General features: G+C 36.3%; 1 protein-coding gene, 3 long non-coding RNA genes and 1 pseudogene across 5 annotated transcripts; 3 read left to right on the top strand and 2 right to left on the bottom strand.

Moving 5' to 3' along the window:
* The first annotated feature begins 1,558 nt into the window (after nt 1–1,558).
* LOC147558296 (uncharacterized) lies at nt 1,559–3,139 on the top strand. Its single transcript, XR_015233468.1, has 2 exons — nt 1,559–1,706; nt 2,339–3,139. It is a non-coding gene; the product is annotated as an uncharacterized LOC147558296 (long non-coding RNA).
* A 1,959-nt stretch (nt 3,140–5,098) lies between these two features.
* Nucleotides 5,099–6,200, bottom strand: LOC147558295 (uncharacterized). The gene is made up of 3 exons (XR_015234334.1): nt 6,098–6,200; nt 5,480–5,985; nt 5,099–5,368 (listed from the first exon to the last, which is right to left on the bottom strand). It is a non-coding gene; the product is annotated as an uncharacterized LOC147558295 (long non-coding RNA).
* Nucleotides 6,201–6,961: 761 nt separating this feature from the next.
* On the bottom strand, nt 6,962–9,065 carry LOC147558294 (uncharacterized). Its single transcript, XR_015234333.1, has 4 exons — nt 8,822–9,065; nt 7,681–7,748; nt 7,530–7,588; nt 6,962–7,402 (listed from the first exon to the last, which is right to left on the bottom strand). It is a non-coding gene; the product is annotated as an uncharacterized LOC147558294 (long non-coding RNA).
* A 1,895-nt stretch (nt 9,066–10,960) lies between these two features.
* Nucleotides 10,961–16,151, top strand: LOC147558293 (uncharacterized). 2 transcript variants are annotated; one of them, XM_086659917.1, is made up of 7 exons: nt 10,961–11,298; nt 11,707–11,799; nt 13,631–13,692; nt 14,610–14,831; nt 15,163–15,627; nt 15,731–15,816; nt 15,923–16,148. In XM_086659917.1, exons 1-4 carry the CDS (start codon nt 11,206–11,208, stop codon nt 14,641–14,643), a joined length of 282 nt encoding a protein of 93 aa, XP_086516043.1. In that variant the 5' UTR covers nt 10,961–11,205; the 3' UTR covers nt 14,644–14,831; nt 15,163–15,627; nt 15,731–15,816; nt 15,923–16,148. The 2 variants fall into 2 exon arrangements, with proteins under 2 accessions (XP_086516043.1, XP_086516042.1); XM_086659916.1 differs by lacking the exons at nt 10,961–11,298; nt 11,707–11,799 and having other exon boundaries at nt 13,176–13,692; nt 15,923–16,151.
* LOC147558292 (fatty acid desaturase 4-like 1, chloroplastic) lies at nt 15,751–21,738 on the top strand (annotated as a pseudogene).
* The last annotated feature ends 171 nt before the right edge of the window (nt 21,739–21,909 follow it).

The raw sequence follows: 21,909 nt of genomic DNA, 5'->3' as shown, positions 1-21,909 counted from the left end.
GGAATCGAGGCATTGCACTTGTTCTAAGTCCAAGTGGGAGTCTGAAGGAGTTGAAGGAGATGTCCTTCGACCAAGGTGACAATGCGAACAATTTGTCGGATAGGACAATTGATGTGGAAGATCATCAAGTCCGATTGATTTAGGGATCGTAGAGTTGTAGCTAGAGACCAACTACGATCGTCGAATTACGAAGTAATTCGCGGCTAACTTCGATCGGATCCTACAACGGGTTACACATAAGAGTGACAAATTGATCTAGGATATGACTAGTGGGAGTGAGATATAATCATGGGAGTGTCCCATAAACATATCTCATAGGCCTAAAAAGGAATTAGGCAAAGATAGTACAAAAAGGCCAAAAACAGGGTTTTTGGGCCTAGGCCGATTCGGGCACGTTTAGGGCTCGGATTGGGCTGATTTTTGGAGGGACGTTTCCTTATGTTATGAACATTAAATCTGCCAATTTTGGCTGGGTTTGGACGTCATCTCCTTACGGAATTGAGAAAATACCAATAGTTGCTATTTTCGACTATTTCCCTAAATCTTATTCTAAAGGGTGTTTTAGGAAACCTAAAAGGAGGTGGATTCTTATTAGGGTTCTATATAAACACTCTTAGGGCAGAGAATAAGGTGTGGAATTTCTCTCTAAGCTTTCTTACTCTACCACATCAAGTAGAGAGGAGAAAGTGAGCTAATTCCCAAGCTATCTTCTAGTCAAGCAAGAAGAAGGTCTTCTTATTATCCAACCACCATTGGTGTGCTAGCTATACAACAAGGTGGGAGATCAAGTTGATTGCTCGTGTCCCAAGTAGAGGAGCTACACTTGAAGCTCTTGGTCTTCTTCAATCAATTCAACTAGTTCGAGGGAAAAGCGATTAAGGTAATCTACTATCTCCATTAGATTAATTACTAGTTTTGCATGTGATCCTGGGGATACTAGTGTAGACATTAGATGTCTTATTTCCGCTATAAACACTAGTATAAGGGTATAAATCCCTTCAGGTGGTGGGAGCACCATTAGGGGTTCCATATTTATAGTAGTTGGAGTTATGGTTGTTCCATATTTATGGTGTGGGATGGTGTTGTTATAGGCGTGTGGGATGGTATTGTATACAAGAACAAGTCAACCAACTAACTTTGCTTTAGATTTTAATCTATATAAATAATAATTTATATATATTTCTACCAAGGGAAAATGACTATTTGGGATCAAAAAATTATCATATTAACCAAAAAAGCTTACATTCTTTTCTATTGACTAAAAGGTGTGCAAATATTATAATTAATGATACATAAAGTCTAAAATAATATTAGTAATTATGATTAAGGTCATTTTTTATATTTTTTGTTCCCAAAATACCCCACCCATCAAAATTCTCATTCTTTTCCAAACAAAACACACCCACGATTTCCTAGGTTTCTCTCTCTTCAACTTCTTCATGCTTCGTTATCGACTGTTCTCCGAATCCTTCTTCTTCTTCGATGTTTCTTCTTCAACTCTTCTTCTTCTTTTCGAATCTTCTCCAAGATCTGTTTTCTTTAGCCATCAATAGACGTTTTGAAGGACATGCTTCATGAATTTGAAATCACAAGAAGCGATCCAGATGGTGACCGATTTACATCGTTTCATCTTCCTCTTAGTCGAACAAAATGTGATGGTACTTATAGACTTCCATTAGGACATCAGATGGATGCTTCATATTACTGTAAGTAAATTTTGAGTACTTATAATTTGGAAGGAGCATGTTAGCAAACTCAATAGTTCTTCATTGTTTTAGGATTTGAAACTGTATCGGAGATCAACTTGTGGCCATAACAATGTTATCACCTTGTTTTTTTCATAATACTGTACATCACTCAATTTAGAATTTTTAAGTTATAAAGGATCAAGAGGCATTTGATTGTTTCTTATTTGGTGGGTATTGAATCAAAGGTGAGAATAGTAATCAGTTAGGTCTTCATATTCATCCACTTAGTAGGATTTTCATTATTTGTGCAATCTAATACTTTGAGTTATAAATTCTGGTTTGTTAGAGATTTAGGATTTAAGGTTTTGTTACTTCTATAATTTTACACAAATTAGAGTTAGAGCTTCCATATTTGTGCAGGTCTGATACTTTTAGACTATGTTTTTTGGTTTTGTTACTGCTAGAACACTATATAAATAACAAAAAATTTAATAAGAATTGCTATACATGTTCAATCTACTGGTTTTGGATTGTAAATTCTTGTTACGTTAAGGGTTTAGGGTGTTGTTCGTGCTATATAGACTTATTAGATTGTATAACATTAGTGATTTATAGTACAATAAGATGAATTATATCATTGTTGATTATAGGAATGTCGAAGGGTTTGATATGGGCAACGGTGGAAGACATGGCGAGAACAGAGGAAGAATTCTTTCGTTATATCGGCAATTGCTTCGAACCCTTAACTTCTTGTAACTGCCTCTGAATTTAGCAGCAAGATTGACAAATAAAGGAGAAGTTCGTTTAGTCTTTATGCTTAGTGTGCTAGAGGAAGGGAATCATGCTATCAATACTTCATTTCCTTTTTATCTGTTATCTAGGTTATTTAGTATTCTGAAATATTTATGAACCAAAAGCGTATCAAAAGGATGACAACTATGTTCGTAATATACAACAGTTAATGTTGACCTTTTTTCTTCTTCTTCTTTTCTTGATGCAATAAAAGTTGTTCAATTTGATTGCATGAGAAACTCATCACAGTTCAACCAGGTATAAATAGTTGTTCAATTTTCGGTATTGGGTAAGTGTAGTTCATGTCGATTTTACTGAAATTTTTATATTGTTTAGATATGAAGATGAAACATCCTCTGCAGATAGTAGCATCATGTGCGGCTGAAGGTTGTAACTCGATGGTTCAAGGTAGTTCAAAGTTTGGCATTTCATCCCGAGAAGTATGTTCGTGGGCATATTCGTGGTGGTGGTTCTAGTGATGTAAACAAACCAACAATATCGTCCAAGGTTGTAAATTGGTTTCGTTATGAATGAAATAGGGTTATCCGAAAAAAGAAAACGAAAGATATTGAGTGTTCTTTTCTAATATATTGTGGTTTCAACTCTTGTATCACACTTGAATTTGGTTTTATGTAAAAATGTGTTCATTAAGAATTCAATGCATTTCTTATGATTTGTTAGAATAATGTGTTATATCTCATATTCTTCTTTACTTTTTGATGCAGTATAGATGTTTGATAAAATGACTGAGAGAGAAAAACAAGTTCAGGTTGGACTCATATTGGTTTTGATGGAAATATGGGACAATTAAGTTGGTTAAGGTGTGGATTGTGCTTCTAAGAGGGTTCTGAATTTGATGAACTTATTATTTTGACCTATTTAGTTATTGTCTCGATAATTTCAATTTACAAATCGAGTTTGCAAGATATGCAATTCAAGATTATGTTCTGCAAATTGCAAACATGTTTGCAATCTATATTTTGCAAACACAGTTTGCAGTTTACATTATGCAAACACATGGGTGAAGTTACAGATTGTTGCAAACACGTTTGCATAACAGATTGTTGCAAACACGTTTGCATAACAGATTGTTGCAAACACGTTTGAAGAACATAACAAATTGTTGCAAACACGTTTGAAGAACATAACAGATTGTTGCAAACACGTTTGCATAACAGATTGTTGCAAACACGTTTGAAGAACATAACAGATTGCTGCAAACACGTTTGCATAACAGATTGATGCAAACACGTTTGCATAACAGATTGCTGCAAACACGTTTGCATAACAGATTGCTGCAAACACGTTTGCATAACAGATTGCTGCAAACACGTTTGCATAACAGATTGATGCAAACACGTTTGCATAACATATTGTTGCAAACAAGTTTGCAGAAAAACGTAAAGGCCGAAAAAACGCCGTTTTTTTCTGGGTTTTTTTTTAGAAAAAAAGTATTGAAAGTGGATCTTGTTAGAAAGCTAATGAAAAATCATTTCTAAATATATAATTTTTATAGAAATCCGACATCTCAAACAAAAGTTATATCGATTTAAAGTTTAAAGAAAAATAAAAGAATTTAGTTACACAAAATGACAAAAAGGGGTATTTTAGTATTTGCACACTTTTTGACCTGAATAATAATTTTCAAATGTTTTGTGCTTTTCTACTCATTTTCAATATTATTTTGACCTTTTTAGAAATTTTCTACCAATCCCCTAAGTACAAGCCATTGGAGGGCAATTTCTTTTGTCCTCTTTTGTATGTTTTTAGTCCCTTATTTCCATCTCAAACAGCCATTAAATCAGGATAGCAATATTTTTGTTAAAAAAAAAATCCAACAGCACTGTTGACATATGCCGTTGGTAAATAGTTGGTTTGCTCGCCACTATACCATGGTATTTATCAACAAAACCGTTGTAAGTCTTTTTCCGACGAATGACTATTGTCGGATGATGGGATTTCTCTATTTGCGACAGTTTTATACCGTCACAAATAGTCTTCATTTTGGTAGGGAGTCTCTTCAGTTCACCTCTCTTCATTTTGGGATTCTCGATTATTACAAGAACAAAGCTCTTACGTAAAATTGATAATCTTACATAAAACATGTGTTCTTCTTGGTGGTCATCCTCCTTTTACAAATCTAAATTCAAGTAAGTACACCACCTGTAACAATCTATTCCTTTTATGCATATCCATAAAGTTTGAACAAATGAATTCCAACATTCAAACGAATTTGAGATCTAAAGACTGTACATTATAAACCTTCTAATACATTGTCAAACATATCTTTGATTGAATCGGTCATAAACTATTATTTCGTCAATTCTCAATGATTTAGTGTATCGAACCATCTGCTGGAAGGGGCAATGATAACTAAGTTTAGTCTAAAGCTTTCAATGGATATAAGGAATAGTGTAATTGTGGTGTGTGGTGAAATATACTGTAATCGATGGGATCGCCTATAGAATAAGGAGTAGGGTTCAAGACAGATGGCAGTCTAACATCACTCACCAAAGTTTGTTGTTAGAAGTTAAGTAACAAACTTCTAGTGACAGAAAGTAATTTAAACTTCTTCTTCTTCTACTCTATAAATACTGAAATTTACAAACTTAAAAGGATTGATGAATTGAAGATATATTTTCTGAGCTCTTTCTCTTGTATAACACAAGTATTCTTTTGATTTCTATTGGAAAATAAACTAAAAGAGTTAAAATCTCAACAAGTCAGAGAATTACATCCATCACAAAATCAGATAAATTAATTTGAATTTTAAAGAACGAGAAGGGATTTCGACTAAAACGAGACTCATCTTGCTGCCACACAAAAAACCTCCAAGTACTAGATGGACTACGAACCCGCCAACATTCTGACCAAAAAAGTTAGTCCATCTGCAACAAAATAAAAAAATAAAGAACAGAGTAAAATTACTCTAAGTCCAAATAATTCAAATCATTATCAATCTAAAGTTTTAATTGATGATTTGAAGAAATGTAATATACTTGATAAACTTGTTACTTCCTCATCTTCCATGTCGGCCTCGCTTCCTTTTCCGGTTCACGTCTTTTTCTTGGGCTTCACGTTTTCTTTTCTCTAACACTCCTTTTTTATCCCCATCGTCTTGTTGTCCTTTTTTATCCCCATCGGCTTGTGGCGAACTCGCCCTTGACTCTTACAGACTCGTAAGTGATGTTAGAGGGAAAGAATATCCCGATCTTTACACTTATTCGGCAGATCTACCCGTATTACAGATCAGTAACTTTCATTCTTTTGAAGGTTCCTCCGGTTCACCTGTTTTTGACTGCAATGGGTTTATTGTTGGTATGATGGTCTTGTTGTCCTTCATAAGTAGTAATGCAGTCTCTTATGACGGACATTGGAATAGCAAAATCTTTTTCTTCGAAGGCAAACACCATCATACCAACAATAAACCCATGGCGGCAGTCAGGAATGCCGCATACAGCAGTTTGCTTGAAGGATTCCGAAGGAAAACTTTGGGTTGGAGAATCTGGCCATGAAAATGAAAAGGTAAATCAATTTCACCATTACCAGAAGGAAACCCCATTCTCCCTTGCATGCGGTTGGTATGCGGCATTCCTGACTGCCGCCATGTCCCTTACCTCGTCTACTGTATCCAGGTTATGGTTAAGTAGTTCCCAATTGCTCTCTTCTGTGGTCCACTGGTATCGGGCAGAAATGTCTATAACTGGTGGAGGATTCACGTTAAATAAGATAGGTTACATAATTACCGCTGCTCATAATTATCATTTCGACCGATCGGTTGAAACTCTTTATCAATTTCGCCGCGTAAATGATATACAATTCTGGAACGCCAAGTTAGTTTATCGTGACATGGAAGGAGATGTGGCTATCTTTAAAATTGTCGATGGAGAAATGAATGATCTGCAGAGATTAAGAGATTGGAAATATGGAAAACTCGGAAGCTCAGACGATCTTTTTCGAGGAACTGATGTGATAACAATTAGTCACCCAAACTCGTTTTAATTCACTATGGCTTATGGCGAACTCGCCCTTGACTCTTACAGACTCGTAGGTGATGTTAGAGGGAAAGAATATCCCGATCTTTACACTTATCCGGCAGATCTACCCGTATTACAGATCAGTAACTTTCATTCTTTTAAAGGTTCCTCCGGTTCACCTGTTTTTGACTGCAATGGGTTTATTGTTGGTATGATGGTGTTTGCCTTCGAAGAAAAAGATTTTGCTATTCCAATGTCCGTCATAAGAGACTGCATTACTACTTATGAAGGACAACAAGACCATCATACCAACAATAAACCCATTGCAGTCAAAAACAGGTGAACCGGAGGAACCTTCAAAAGAATGAAAGTTACTGATCTGTAATACGGGTAGATCTGTCGGATAAGTGTAAAGATCGGGATATTCTTTCCCTCTAACATCACCTACGAGTCTGTAAGAGTCAAGGGCGAGTTCGCCATAAGCCATAGTGAATTAAAACGAGTTTGGGTGACTAATTGTTATCACATCAGTTCCTCGAAAAAGATCGTCTGAGCTTCCGAGTTTTCCATATTTCCAATCTCTTAATCTCTGCAGATCATTCATTTCTCCATCGACAATTTTAAAGATAGCCACATCTCCTTCCATGTCACGATAAACTAACTTGGCCTTCCAGAATTGTATATCATTTACGCGGCGAAATTGATAAAGAGTTTCAACCGATCGGTCGAAATGATAATTATGAGCAGCGGTAATTATGTAACCTATCTTATTTAACGTGAATCCTCCACCAGTTATAGACATTTCTATCGGTCGTTTCTTCTCATCAAATATGAACCATACACTCCTAAATATAACAACTGCATGCTTCATGGTGGAATAAAACTCGTATCTTTCTTTAGGAGAAAGATAAACTTTATTTGTGCCATATGACACCTCCTCCGTATCTTTAAACAATGTAAAACAAAGAAAATATTAGGTTAGGTGTATAAGCTTTTCATTGATCATTATGTGTTATTGTCTATCATTTTACCCTAAAATCACTAAATGGTTAGAGAAATATCCAATACTCACCAGAAATATGAGAATCCCCAACCATTTGCATTCCAAATTGAAAGTTGTTCCAGATAGTCCTTTAGGGAGAAAAAGAAGATGTAATAGTATTAACCCCTACTTGCTCGCTCGGCTCCTTGCTCTTTTTCTGAAAAAGAAAATTTAGTAATACCTGATCGCGAAAATGATCGTTTTTCCCTTCCCGTATCTGCGAAATAACTTGGCCTTCCAATCTGGTACCTGACAAAATATAATGTTTCATGGAAAAGCTTGAGACTAGAAATGAATTGATTCATTAAAAGATTCGAATACTAATATAAAACTCTAAGGAACATTTACATTGACTAATGTGTACCTATTTAAAAGATTTGCTATAATTCTCATGAAGTATGACAAAATACGTACAAAAGAAAGGTGGAAACATAAGACTACCAAAAGATACAAAAAACCACTAAGATGAAATATTATCCGACCATCAAAAGAACGCCACTTGAGATATATAATCGTGTTACTTGAGTTGAGCCCTACGATCCTTCAAAGAATAGAATTCAAACTAATGAACTAAAGCTAAATATGAATCAATTAACAATGTCAATGGATGAGTATTTAGACATCAAGTCACCAACTAATGAATTAATATCAAACTTCTCTAAGATTTATAACTTATAAAGTACTAGGAATTTCATCAATCCTCCACCTCCAATTCTCCCTAAGACATTGGAATTGCATTGATTTAGGCTATGGTTTGTCTAATATCTCATATAATATCTAAGTATCTAAGTTACAAAACAGAAGACTATAATTTCAAGCTAGAATAGGAGAATACTAGAACGGGAAACTTGGAAAGCCCTAAAATTGAAACGTCTAACAAAATAAGAGACTCTAATTTCATACTAGAATTGCATTGATTTAGACTATGGTACACCTAATATCTCATATAATATCTAAGTATCTAACTTATATAATAGGAGACTATAATTTCAAGCTAGAATAGGAGAATACTAAAATGGGAAACTTGGAAAACCCTAAAATTGAAACATCTAACAAAATTAGAGACTCTAATTTCATACTAGAATTGCATTGATTTAGACTATGGTATGTTAAATATCTCATATAATACCTAAGTATCTAACTTATATAATAGGAGACTATAATTTCAAGCCAGAATAGGAGAATACTAGAATGGGAAACTTAGAAAACCCCTAAAATTTAAACATCAAACATCTAACAAAATTAGAGACTCTAATTTCATGCTAGAATTGAAACATCAAATATGAGTAAAATTGTAATAACTAATAAATTAAAGTACTAACCTAATCCTTGAGAGAGAAAGTGAACATTTGAGATAAAATCAAAAAACCCTAGTTGGCTAGTTGCTTAGAACTCAAAAGCATGGCTCCTTGATGTCTTCACAAGAAATCCTTGAGAGAGAAAGTAAAGATTGGAGATGAAGTGAATCAAGTGATGAACTGAACATGAAAACCCTAGAGCTCAGAAGTACTCTCGGTTCCTTCTTTCTTTCGGTTTGGGAAGTTCCCCTTTCCCCTTCCCTTTCCCGTGAATGAGTAAAGAGAAAAAAAATAAAAAAGATCTCACCAGGCTAAACTCTAAATTACCCTTACTTTGTTGCTTAAATTACCGATACGACCCAGGCTATAGCCTGGTTCGGTCTTCATGTACCTCCGTCGGACCATTTGAGAAGGGAAAGGTTTCAGGGCAAAAACAAACCTGGGTATTGGGCCTACAATTTATTCTTTACTAATATCTAACCATTGATCGGTTTGGTTTCAACAAAAAAAAAATGATCAAAGAGATCTATAAATAAAGTTAAGTTTATTAATGATTATTACTTTTGCAAAACCCTAGCCCGTTCGGACGGGTATCAGAAAGGGCCAGAGTGACCGGCCCGATTCGCTCGACAGTCTATAGTGGGCTCAATCCGCCTGACTCTGTCTAAAATTAGTCCGCGGGTGTCCGAGCCCGACCAAATCCCATTGAATCCCACCATTACCTTTAAGAAAAGTAAATAAAATGGTAAATCCTAAATTAAATTTTTCCGAGTTTGACTTGCGAAAATATTAATGGATCAATTTATTTCCGGTTTATATTGATAACTAGTAGTTTAATTTTTTCCACTGGTCAAATGATATATATATATATATGATGTTTACGAAATGATGTCATAATCTAGCCTGGTCGGCCGCTATTCAAACGTAAGTCATGCTGCCCATCGAGAAATAATGAAAAGTATGTTACGCAAATGCCGAGATGTTTATTTGACATACCTAACTCTGCCCATTACACTTTTTATCTACAACAGAATTGTGAAAAGTACACTAAAATCCGAAGTGGAAAGCTGGTTTCGTCGAACAACCAGTTTTTCCAAAAAATTGAGGTTATGTTTTTGGTGGTTGTCATAAATGAACCCATCTAAACAAGGCATATTGTTTGTAGAAGGAAGCACAAATACTACATCCCAAGTCAAAAAAAATCTGAGTTTGACGTGCAAAAAGTTATTGCAATCAATTTATTTCCTGTTTATATTGATATATCGAAGTTCAAATCGTTATTTAATTTTTTTTTCCGCTTGTCAAACGAAATATTCTATGTTTACGAAGTGAAGTCATAATCTAAGTCAAGTCCTAGGTTGCCGACCTCTCAATCGTAAGTGATGCCATACGCGGGGAACTTAGCCACTTGTAACCTAATCGTTTATTTGACGGACTTGACTCTGCACTATTTACATTTTTTTTTATCAACAACAGGATGATGAAAACTACGTTCAAATCCAAAATGGATAGCTGGTTTCGCCGAACCTTAAACTTGTGTGTCGGCAGGTCCTGTTTGCAATCTAGAGTTCTAGACTGTCACCTTAGTTACATCATCGGATCATCCTAATTTCAATTAGCATAGATAAGCCTAAAATTGTTTGTTCTGCGTGAATGACACTCACAGAGTCACATTCTTTATCCTTCTGCAGGCAATTTGTCAGAAAATACGATCTCAAGGTTGAGAGTTTTACATCTTTAGTTGATGATAAAGTTATGTGGTGCTTGATTCACTATTTTTCGAGTATTTGTCATATATTTTAATCTTCAATTAGCATGTGCGTTTCTGAAAAACTTACTTCGGGTTTCTCAGAAACCAGGTTAAGAATAATGGGGTCTCTATCTTCCTCATGCAATCAGGAATGGTTGGAACACTTACAGCTCTTTGGGATGTCTTCCCTTTATCCACTAATACTATATGGGGAGAAAACTTAAACCTCGCATTTCTTAAGAAACATATGGGAGCATCGTTCGACGAACGCCCTCAACCATGGGTTACAAATGTTACTATTGATAGCATTTAATCAGGGGATTTCCTAGCTATCTGGAAAATCCGTGGGCGGTGGGGTGGTTTCAAGACTTCGGAAAAGTGGGTTACTGGAGCTTATGTCGGTCATACAGCAGTTTGCTTGGAGTGGTCAGTTTTTGACTTTTCTCCTTTTGTTTATATCTTCAATCATGTCAATGTGTCTATCGATCTTGTGATTGTATTCCAGGGGTAAGATATAATTGCTGTGTTGCCATGGGATGAATGGTGGGAATTTGAGCTTACTAAAGATGACTCTAATCCTCAGATTGCTCTGCTACCTTTGCACCCTGAGATTCGCGCTAAATTTAACGAGTCTGCAGCTTGGGAATACGCGAGAAGCATGGACGGGAAACCATATGGTTATCACAATATGATATTTAGCTGGATCGATACTTTGGATGGGAGTTATCCACCACCATTAGATGCACATTTGGTAATGCTTCTGATTCTTTACATTTTTTCTTCTGAAGGTCCCTAATATTGTAAAACGAAAACCATGGATCGATAGAGTTGTGAATACTTAGCTGTGTTCGATTGAGGTCTTTATGTTTTGTAAATAGTGACTAGTGAGTTTATAGTTCTTAAAGTAGTGGAACCAAGACAAGCTTTGGTCTGTGCTGATTTTAACCTACTTCAATCATTCAATAGAATCTTTCCTTGGCTGCATTCTCCACAATATTTCGAAGCCTCAAGAGCACTCACTTCGTCGATTTTTTGTGCTTCCCAAATTCGATTACTTAAGCATATATTTTAATTATCAATTTCGGAACCCTAGTTTAATGACGTTATAAATGTGTAGACTTCTCACTACTGATTGAGTTTGATTGTTTCTGATGCTCAGGTTGCTTCTGCCATGACGATGTGGAGTCAAATGCAACCGGCATATGCTGCTAACATGTGGAATGAAGCATTAAACAATCGACTTGGAACCAAGGTAATTAATTATTCACATAAACTTTCTCGATTGCCAGAATGATGGTATTCCATATCTGAAACAAAAACAAATCCTTTTGGAGGTCAGACTACACTGCATGATGCGTAAGCAATTTTGCCGAGCGTGTGACATGGTTATGTTGAAAATCACCAGTTGTACATAATTCGTGCTGGTAATATCACAAAACTACTTTGGTTTCGAACCACATTGATGCTTGGACAATGGATTGTGATTATAAATGGTTAACGAAAAATATGTTATCAGCCCTATGGTCGAAGAGCATGGACGAAAAGACTAGAATTATCGGATTGTGTTTCGAACCCTAGTGCTGTAATTTTGAGATCCCTAGGTTAAGACAGGTCATAGGCCATTCAATTTTTATAAAACCCTAACCCTAGAAATGGGAACTGCAATTTCAGTAAAAAGATCCTTTTGTAATTCATGTAAGAAACCTGCAAGTGTTTGTCTATGTTCTAGATTCAAAACTCCTTTACTAGATAATTCAATTTCTGTTACTATTCTTCAACATAATCAAGAGAAAAATCATCCACTCAATTCAACTAGAATTACTTTAGGGTTTAAAAACCTTACAATAGCTTTTGTTTCTGATGTTCATGTTAAATCCCGATTTCAAAGCCGCTTACTAAAATCAAATCTCAATGAGAAATGTGGCTCTGATTTGAATATTCAAAATTCAATTTTGAATCAAACCCACTTTGGAAAACCAGATTTTTATGTAACCCGAAAGTGATAGAACTAACAAAAATGCCTTAGTGGCGCCTAAACTCATTCTACTCGGTTATTTATCTAAATAATTGGATTATACGAGAACCACCTCTCAAGTCTATTGGCCGCACTATTTCATCAAAAAAAAAAGTCTATAGGCCGAATTCGTAGCAGAAGGGGCATTTGGTACTATCACAATAGCACTATACATGAACCCGATTAAGTATAGAGAGACGGGTACCCACTCTGAGTGCCTATGTCCCATGTCATTGCAGATTAAGTATTCACGTAGGTTCAGTCTAGTCTTACATGATTCCCGCCCTTTGCCGTGTGGTTGTGTTTCCCTACTTGAGTGTTCACAGCCTGACCCGTCCCTAGACTTAAGTATGTCCAGTCTGATTCTCACCCCTACCAACTTACTCACTCCTTCAGTGTTATACAACGCGATTTAATCAAAATGTACTTCAACTTGCACATCCTCTTACAGTCTGTATAGGTTAATATTGAAAATTTCGAGATTGACACTCGTATCTTAATAAAAATAATAGTGCAACCCATGTCCGCTTTCAGACACAAACAATTCTTTCGAACACATTACAAATCGAGCAAACTATGTGAATATGCCACGAGGAGTTTAAAAAAATTACTTATATGCCATTATCTTTATCTTGGCGCTTTCTTTCAAATTCAAATTCAAATTCAATCCCTCAGTTTGGAAGGATGGAAGACGATGAACGATCATCTCATTCACCATTACCAAACCCTTCTTCAGTCTTCAAAGGCATCTCAAACTTCCAATTCCTAACAATCATCAATCTTCTCCATATCCTCATTTCTTCTCTGCTTCAAAACAAACCCGCATCTTCTTCTTCTTATTCATCTTCATTTCGTCGTCGCCCTTCTTCTGTTTACCCAACTTCTCGATCTAAAGCTGCTAGAAAATTCAAAACTTTTGAGCTTGAACAATCACAATCATCTCGTAAAGAACAAAATTGCAAAACAAAATCACTCAAATCTTTGTCTAATTCACTCACTGTTTGGCTTAATTTCCTCTTTGAAAACCCTAGATTATGTGGGTGTGATTTATCTGTGTTGGCTGGAGCAGATGGAGTGGAAGAATCAGGGAGGAATTTTAGTAGCAAAAAACGTGATAGTTGGGTTGGAATTGTTGGGTTTATACAATGGTTGGGCCCATTTGGGTGATTCCATGGTTGGGCCCATTACCATCTAATAATTAATTGAGAAGTGAGCCTCACCCACTCACTACTAGTCAAGACAATTTGTCTTCTAGTTAGCACATGGGTGGGGTCCACCTCTAGATGTAAGATGGCATTCAAAGCTCTCTTTCTCTAGACAATTAATGTCCCACATCTCTCAACTAGTGAAACTAAATGTGCCTTATAATAAGTTGCTTGACAACTCATTGTAAAGCACATGGTGGAGTAGAGAAGGCTCCCACACGCGCGCGCACACATGTGAGGCATTTGGGCTTTTAACCAATTTGGCCTCTTTGGCTATTTGGGCTATTTGGGCCACTTGGGTTGTTTGGGCTATTTGGGCCTTTGGGTCGTGGCCCGTGAGCCCGTGAGCCCGTGAGCCCGCGTGCCCGGGTGCTCGGGAGCTTATAGTGAAAAGACTCTTTTGCCACGAAGAGTAGTTTTACTCAAACTCGGATTTTGACTAAGTCGGCGGGATTAACCTAATCAGTATTTGAGTATATCTCTAACTGATTTCGTAGGGTTAATCAGTTTCCGAGTTTATCTCCCACTCCCTTAACTTCTCTACCACGTTTCCTAGGCGGTTAGGGTTTTCTCAGAGGCTATATATACCGGCCGAACTCAAGAGAGAAAATATACAACTCAATTTCGGCTATCTTCCTCTTTCTGATTGTTAAAGCTTTCGAGTTCTGTTATCTCCATTACTATCTCTGTTAGTGCAGACAGAGGAAGTAAGCTGTGGTCAATTAGCACCCCGGTTACTCCGAAATCACTTTCAAGGCAGTGGCCTCCATACCACGACACAGTGAATCAGTTGTTTTATATCCGACAGTTCCATTGATCTACCCTAGTTTTCCAACAGGAATTAGGGTTTCAACTGATGGACCATTACGAACTCTGAAGCGGCAGAAAGATAGTGGAGGAAGTAATGATGGGGAGTCGGTGGTTTTCTCTTCTTCCATGTTTTCATCTCTGAAGGTGTCAATGGAAGAAGTTTGTAGCCTTGATGATCTGATGCAGAGAATGAGGACTTATTTGAGCTTGGATAGCTGTAAAGGGGTTCTCTCTGTGATGAGCAAAGTAGCCAAGGTTAGGTTTTTATCGAATTTTTTTATCTGCTTTCAATCGGTTTAGCTTATCATGACTTAATGTGAGAATAGTAAACTATGAACTCCACTAGCTTGAAATTTGTAATTTGGTATAACCACGAAATGATCTTAGAAACCGATTTTCATATTCAAAATAAAAAGATATGTACAATCGTTATTGCCTATAGCCAACAAAATTGGTGACAAATGGTGATTCATGATCTTAACTATTATTTGATTTGATTTTCTTTTTTTATTTGGTTACTGTGTTTAGGGTAATTGTTTTATAAAGTTTCGGTATTTTGAATTATCACTTTGTTGTTATGTTTCAGAACATAGACGAGGGAAGATTGAAAATGAAGGCTCATTGTCCCATAGTAACAGATGTTGGAATGAAGGGAAAGGCGATGAGTATACTTATGTCGTATAACCCAACGTGGCTCCAAATTGGATTGTACATTGTGTTTGGGGTCGATTCCTTGATGCCTAATGGTGTTGACGCTGACCAAGATCTTCTGTTTTTTAAAATGGTGGTCGAGAAACAATTTTTTCTCATGCCGGTCTTGCTAAATCTTATGCATACAACAAATTGGTTGATGGCTTATACAGTACTGGTTATTTTGAAGCTTTAGGAAATGTTATATTAAAGCGGATCTTGCTACTTGTTCTTGTGTTCGATAGAGCCAAATCTCTCAGCAGTCTTCCAATTACGTATGGGATTGATGGAACCGATGGGGGTTCTCCGCTACTGTTTGGTCGCCAGGCTAATATTAAATCAAGTCAGCAAGTTATATGCGGTGATGCTTCTTTAGTGTCAGACATTCCACAATGAGTTGATTAACTACTTTTGGATTTTCAATTAGGCTTGTTCTTCTAATTCACTTTTGTTTGATAGTGTAGACTTCTTTTCTTCGGAGGTAATGCATGGTGAAGGCAACCTTCTTTCACATCTTATGGCTGTTGGATATAAACTATCATATCAGCAAGTAAGCACTCTGATTTACTCTTGGCCCGCTTAATTGTTGGAAATGTACAACTTTTTTTTGTGATTCTTACTCTACATTGTTTACAAACATAACATTCTTCTACCAGAATCAGCTCCTCGAATATGACTTCAGAATTACAGATCTATTTAAGGATCTACAAGATGGGGTGCGGCTCTGCAGAGCAGTTCAGCTCTTGCAATGCGATCTCTCAGTTGTCATGGTGAGCTACTTCGTTGAGAAAATGGTGGTTCCATCAGATAACCGTAAGAAAATTTTGGTAAATTGTGGTCAAATGCAATTTGGTATAAGGTACGACAAAAATCAATCTGTTCATGAACTAAAAATTACACAATAAAAAAAGCAAAATTTGTTAAATTTGATTCAAACCTTAAATTCTGAAGTTCTGAATCTTCAATAAGTGAAGTTTGATTTTTCACTTTATTTGGTTTACTGCCTGGTTTAGAAGACCAGCAGTCCTTTGCAAAGTGCCCTGGTTTTCCACAAGTAAAACAACCATTAGCATTTTTCTTCCTTTTGGCCTTACCATTTGATTTGGTTGACCTTTTTCTTTTATTAGCATTTTTCTTCCTTTTGGCATTTTTTTTCCTTTCTGAAGAAAAACCTAATAGAAACTATCATCAAGAGAATTCAAGATATAGTTCTTACAGAGAAAATCACTATGCTTCCATGCCTCCACGGCAGACACATTCTGAATGTCACCATCCTCATTTAGGATAGGTTTTTCTTCAGAAAGATATTTAACCAACCCGAGAGTGGTTAAATAAAACAGCATCTTCTGCTGCCAACTTTTGAAATCAATCCCCTTGAACTTTTCTGGTTTCTCAGCATGGTTCGAGGATGAAGCATTGACACGAACTGTTTGAACGTTTGTTGCCATTCTCTCTCTCTCTTAACAAAGAAACAAAGTAAGTTAATATTTTAAGAACTAGAAAACTAATTATATTAAATTGTCTTAAGATTGTTGTTTCTCTGGTTCTCTTTTCAGAGAATAGTTCTTAATCTTTCTGTTTTTTAACAAAACAGAGTACACCCACTTTTGTTTGTCTTTCTATCTCTTAAATCAGAGAAAGAGTTATCTTCTAACAATTAAGATAAAAAGAGTGATTATAAAAAAGAAAAAAATCAAATGTAAAATATCCGAGTCGAGGATACCTCTGTCCTTAAGACAATTTACACCCTGTATATCAGTACCAACAGTAATGGTGTATGTCACCCAGGATAAAACGGATTACCTATCAAAGTAAAGATGGTACCTCTTAGTTATGATAGTCTGACGAACTTGGTAAGTAATATGAACTTCTGAACAATGATCCTTAAACTCTAATGCTTGAAAATGAATGCTCAGAAATGCAAAAAACTAACGATTTGTTTGCTGAATTCTCATGGTATTTATAGGGGTATTGACACCACTTCGTATGGGTGCCTATAGATGAATGGATGCTTCCCAACAGTCATATTTGACTGTTGGTTTTCGGGTGCCATGTTGACCGTCAGATCTTAACGGATCTATTAAGATCTCGCGCATTGAACGCCCACCGTTAGATCATCAACGGATCTATCTTAAGAGCGCCAAATATCCTGACCGTTAGATCATCAACGGATCTATCTTAAGAGCGCTAAATATCTCCCACATGAGAAAATCAATGAAGAAGATAATATAAATGTTATAAATAGATTTGCTAACTGAAATTGGAGAGAAACCATGGATTTGCTAGAGAGAGAAGGGTGTAGGTAAGGGGAGAAATGTTGAACTGGTTGTTACTCTATTTTATATTGAGTGATTAAAAAGACATTTTTGCCCTCACTTGATTCCTTCTTTTCCTTTCATTTCTTGTGATTTTATTTCATATGATTCCAAATTCCCAACTATATGCCAAAATGTATCTTTGGGAATATCCCTAATATTGAGACTTGCCTGCACATATCATCTTTCTCAAACTAGTCCAAAATATACATTTGCATAAAGAAGTTCCTAGTAGTCGGAAAAAGAATTAGTGTAATATCAAATATTATGTGAAGTATTTGTAGTTTATTTTTGGATTTTTGAGCAAATGATCCAATTTTTGGAGGGTAAATGAGGGAGAAGACCAAAATCTGCCAAAACTGAGTTTCCAGTCTTTTCGTCAGGACAACTCATAATTTACCATTTCTCAATTTTTTTTCTTTCTTTTTTACCTCTGCACGGTAATATCATTTAATTCCCAGCCAGATTTTGAATTTTTCCGAGAAACTCTTTCTTCTCCCTCTCTTTCTCTCTCTAAAACCTTCACAAAACAACATCTTCCTCTCTATATCTTTCAAAATTTAAAATTTTGGTAAAAAATTCTTGCATCCCGCCCAAACTTTTGAAATTTTAGCCGAAATTTTTGCATCCCGCCCAGATTATTGAAATATTGGTTGAAATTCTTGCATCATTCTTCCTTTTTTCTCTCTAAAACATCAAAATTTTCTGTTCTTTCTTTCTCGAAAGTTTTCTGTTCTTATTTATTCTTCCTCTCTCTCTTTACAGATCTTCCAAAATTGATTATATTATTGCCTTATCTATACAAATATTCTGGAGGGAAAATATGGAGAGAGAATAAAACAGGAAATATGGAGAGAGTGAGAAATCTGGAGGGAAAATATGAAAAAGGAATAAAATTTAGAGAAAGGGAAAATAGGAAAAATCTAAAGAGAAATTCGTAAAGTGTCTATTACATAACGAAATCAGCAGTACTCAGAACAATTTTCGGTACACAATTAAAATTCTAGTACAAAAATTTGTACTGGCATAACCAAATGGCCAGTACACAGAACAATTTCCGGTATACAAGAAAATTTTCCGGTAAAAAATGTCTAGTACATAACCAAATCCCCAGTACACAGAATAATTCTGGATAAACAAGAAAATTTCCAGAACACAAGAAAATTTTCAGAACACAAGAAAATTTCCCAGTACAAAAATGTCTAGTACATAATCAAATTCCCAGTACACAAGATAATTTCCTGTAAACAAGTTTTAATCTAAGTTGTTCATTAATTTCGAATCTCTTTAACATGAATGATTGATGTCATTGATAAAAAAAATTAATTAATTTTGACTTGTCTAATGGGTTAAATTGATAGGTTGTTTAGCATTTACAAGAACAAACTATATATTTTTATGTTGTGTTGAAACTAGGGGTGGGAAAAAGATCCGGAGAACCGCTATCCGACCCGTTCGACCGAGATAAAAAGTATCCATAGACACCCGATGGTCATAACGGTCAGTGTCCGACCAGCCCGAAAAAATTGGCGGACAGTCACAGTCAAAATTCTATGTCGAAGGACCGACCGCTAACCGACCGACCAATATAGACCATCTAAATAACTGACCGGTACGAATGACCTAATAGGTTGACCGACTAAACTACCCTCATTTTTAGAAGTTGACCGTTGAATTTTTATAGACATATGAATATATGATGGTCGTTGGCTATAGTCATATAGTCCTCTGGAAGACCAAACATTAGTACATGGGTTAATTATATCTTGTGAAATGATGATCAACTGTGTTTTTTTCTTTTTTATATTTACTTTTGATTTCTTGGTTAAACATCTTCATTTGTAAGTAATTTTGTGTGGTAATAAAAATAAAGTTCTAAATTTAAGTAATATTATTGGAAAGTCCGGACAGAGACCGTCCGGTGTCCGACTGGCCCGGTAAAATAAATGGTCTTGGACGGTCAATGGACAGAGAATTTTTTAGAGTGACCGTCCGAGTCCGCCCGAATAAATAGGTGGTCACCAACAGTTTATGTCCGAGTCGACCGGTTCGATGAAGTTAGAGTCCGGGACCGACCGGTCCGGACCGATTCCCACCCCTAGTTGAAACAAACTGCATCATATTTACTTTTTGCATTTGAGTGTGTGAATATTGTTCCCTTCTTTGAACTACATATGATTTCCAAATAAAATAGAAAAAAAACTCAAGCTTCATTTTTTCCCAATACCCCACGCAACCACATTCAAAACCACAACCTCTCTTCTTTTTATCACCACAAACTAGGGGTGAGCAACGGTCGGTTTTTTTCGGTTTTGGCTCAAGCCGAAGTCGAACCAATTAGTGGCGGTTTGACTAAATCGTCGGCCAAAGTCGAGCCGATCATTCGACCGGCCGACATGGTTCGACTCGGTTTGGTTCGACTCGGTTTGGTTTAGTTCGATTGACCAGTTTAACCGAGCACAATTTAGAGAAACTTGTAAACTAATGTTATTCATTTCATTGCATATACCAAAAATAAAAATTAAGAACCCATTGTACTTTTCCGCCATTACATATGCCGAAAAAAAAAATTAAAAATTCATCGTACTTTTCCACCATTACAAACAAAAAAAAGTAGAAGTGTGAATACAAAATCTATAATTTTAAGTTACTTATTAAGAATGGATTGTGGTAAATAGAAAATCAGTGAAGACTTACCTTTAAAACCTCTCAATCAAGTTGAACAGGTGGTTGATGAAGACGACAACAACAACTAGGATGGAGGACGGATAGTAGTATGGAAGATTTGATTATTTTTTAATTTTTTTTCCTTTTTAGTTTAACACTTTCTAACTTTACAAAATTATTATTTCATTTTTCGTTAGGGTTCGGTCGGTTCGGTTTGGGTGGTTTCTAGAAACTCAAGTCGAGGCCAAACCAGACGATTTTGGGTTGTTCGGTTTTTCGGCCGAACCGAGTCGAACGGTGATCGGTTCGGTCCAAAAATCGGTGCGGTTCGACTTGGTTTGGTTCGGCCAATTGGTTCGGTTTTTGCTCACCCCTACCACAAACCCTTCCATAAACTTCCACCACCACTACTTCCACTACTAGTACTTAATTATCTTCTCCCCTTCAAATTTCCTTCTATCATTTCTTTTAGTTCTTCATCACCAAATATGTCCATCTCACCTCAGTATAGAATACCCTTCTTTAGGAACCCTAACCACCTCGCCTGGCCGTCCAGCGTTTTAGTTTCTTAAGAGCCAGTGCTGCCTCCACGAAAACACAACCTCAAAATCTCAATAGTCGTGTAGTTATCGTCGATGAATTACAATTAGTACAACCGTCATCGTCCTTACCAACATTAGCTCCTACAATATTAAGAGAAGATAAGCCCAAAGTTAATGACGCTAGCTTGCAATCAACATGGACTCACCGGGCTTGGATTGCAAGTGGGTCTGTCTCTATAGTTATTTATCTGTTGAAATCCATTTCGGTTGCAACCGAAACGAATATGTTACTGGAACCTGTTGTTGCTGGTCTTCTCAATTATATTCTAGCTGATCTTGGCTCAGGTGTATATCATTGGGGGATTGACAACTATGGCGACGCTTCGACTCTTTTATTTGGTTCCCAAATCGAAGCTTTCCAAGAACACCATAAATGGCCACTCTTTTATTTGGTTCCCAAATCGAAGCTTTCCAAGAACACCATAAATGGCCAGGGACGGTTACTAGCCGTGAATTTGCTAATAATCTTCATGCCCTACCAAGCACACTTGCATTCTTTGTTTTGCCAATTGACCTCATCTGTCATGAACCTGTTGCTAACGCTTTTATCGGTGTGGGTGCATAATGTTTAGCCAACAATTTCATTCATGGGCTCATGGGACCAAAAGCAAACTCCCTCCTTTAGTTTTGGCTTTGCAAGACGCCCGCATACTGGTGTCACGTTCTGAACACGGGGCACATCATCGACCGCCTTATAATAACAATTATTGTATAGTTAGTGGCGCTTGGAATAAAATTCTAGACGAGAATAAAGTTTTCGAAGCACTAGAAATGGCCATATATTTCAAGTTTGGAATTCGGCCACGATCTGGGAGCGAACCTAATTCTGATTGGACCGAAGAAATGAATTCTCCTAATGGGGATCAATTACATGTAGCTGACAATTGAAAGCAGAATAGGTCAAATTTGCTCTAAGTATGTGATTATTTTGTCATTTTGTGTAATAATTCATTTTTGCTTTGTTATATAATTATTATTATTATAATTTCTTTGGTGAATATAAAACCGTGGTGAATACTAAAATTGAGACATCACCGACAAAACTATAAGTAATATATT

Source organism: Eschscholzia californica, unplaced genomic scaffold (genome assembly GCF_041429995.1).
Source record: "Eschscholzia californica isolate CP2 unplaced genomic scaffold, dmEscCali1.0.p SCAF_2, whole genome shotgun sequence".
Taxonomy (NCBI): domain Eukaryota; kingdom Viridiplantae; phylum Streptophyta; class Magnoliopsida; order Ranunculales; family Papaveraceae; genus Eschscholzia; species Eschscholzia californica.
The sequence above is the reverse complement of the archived record's forward strand: the minus strand, read 5'-3'. Positions and strand labels throughout refer to the sequence as shown.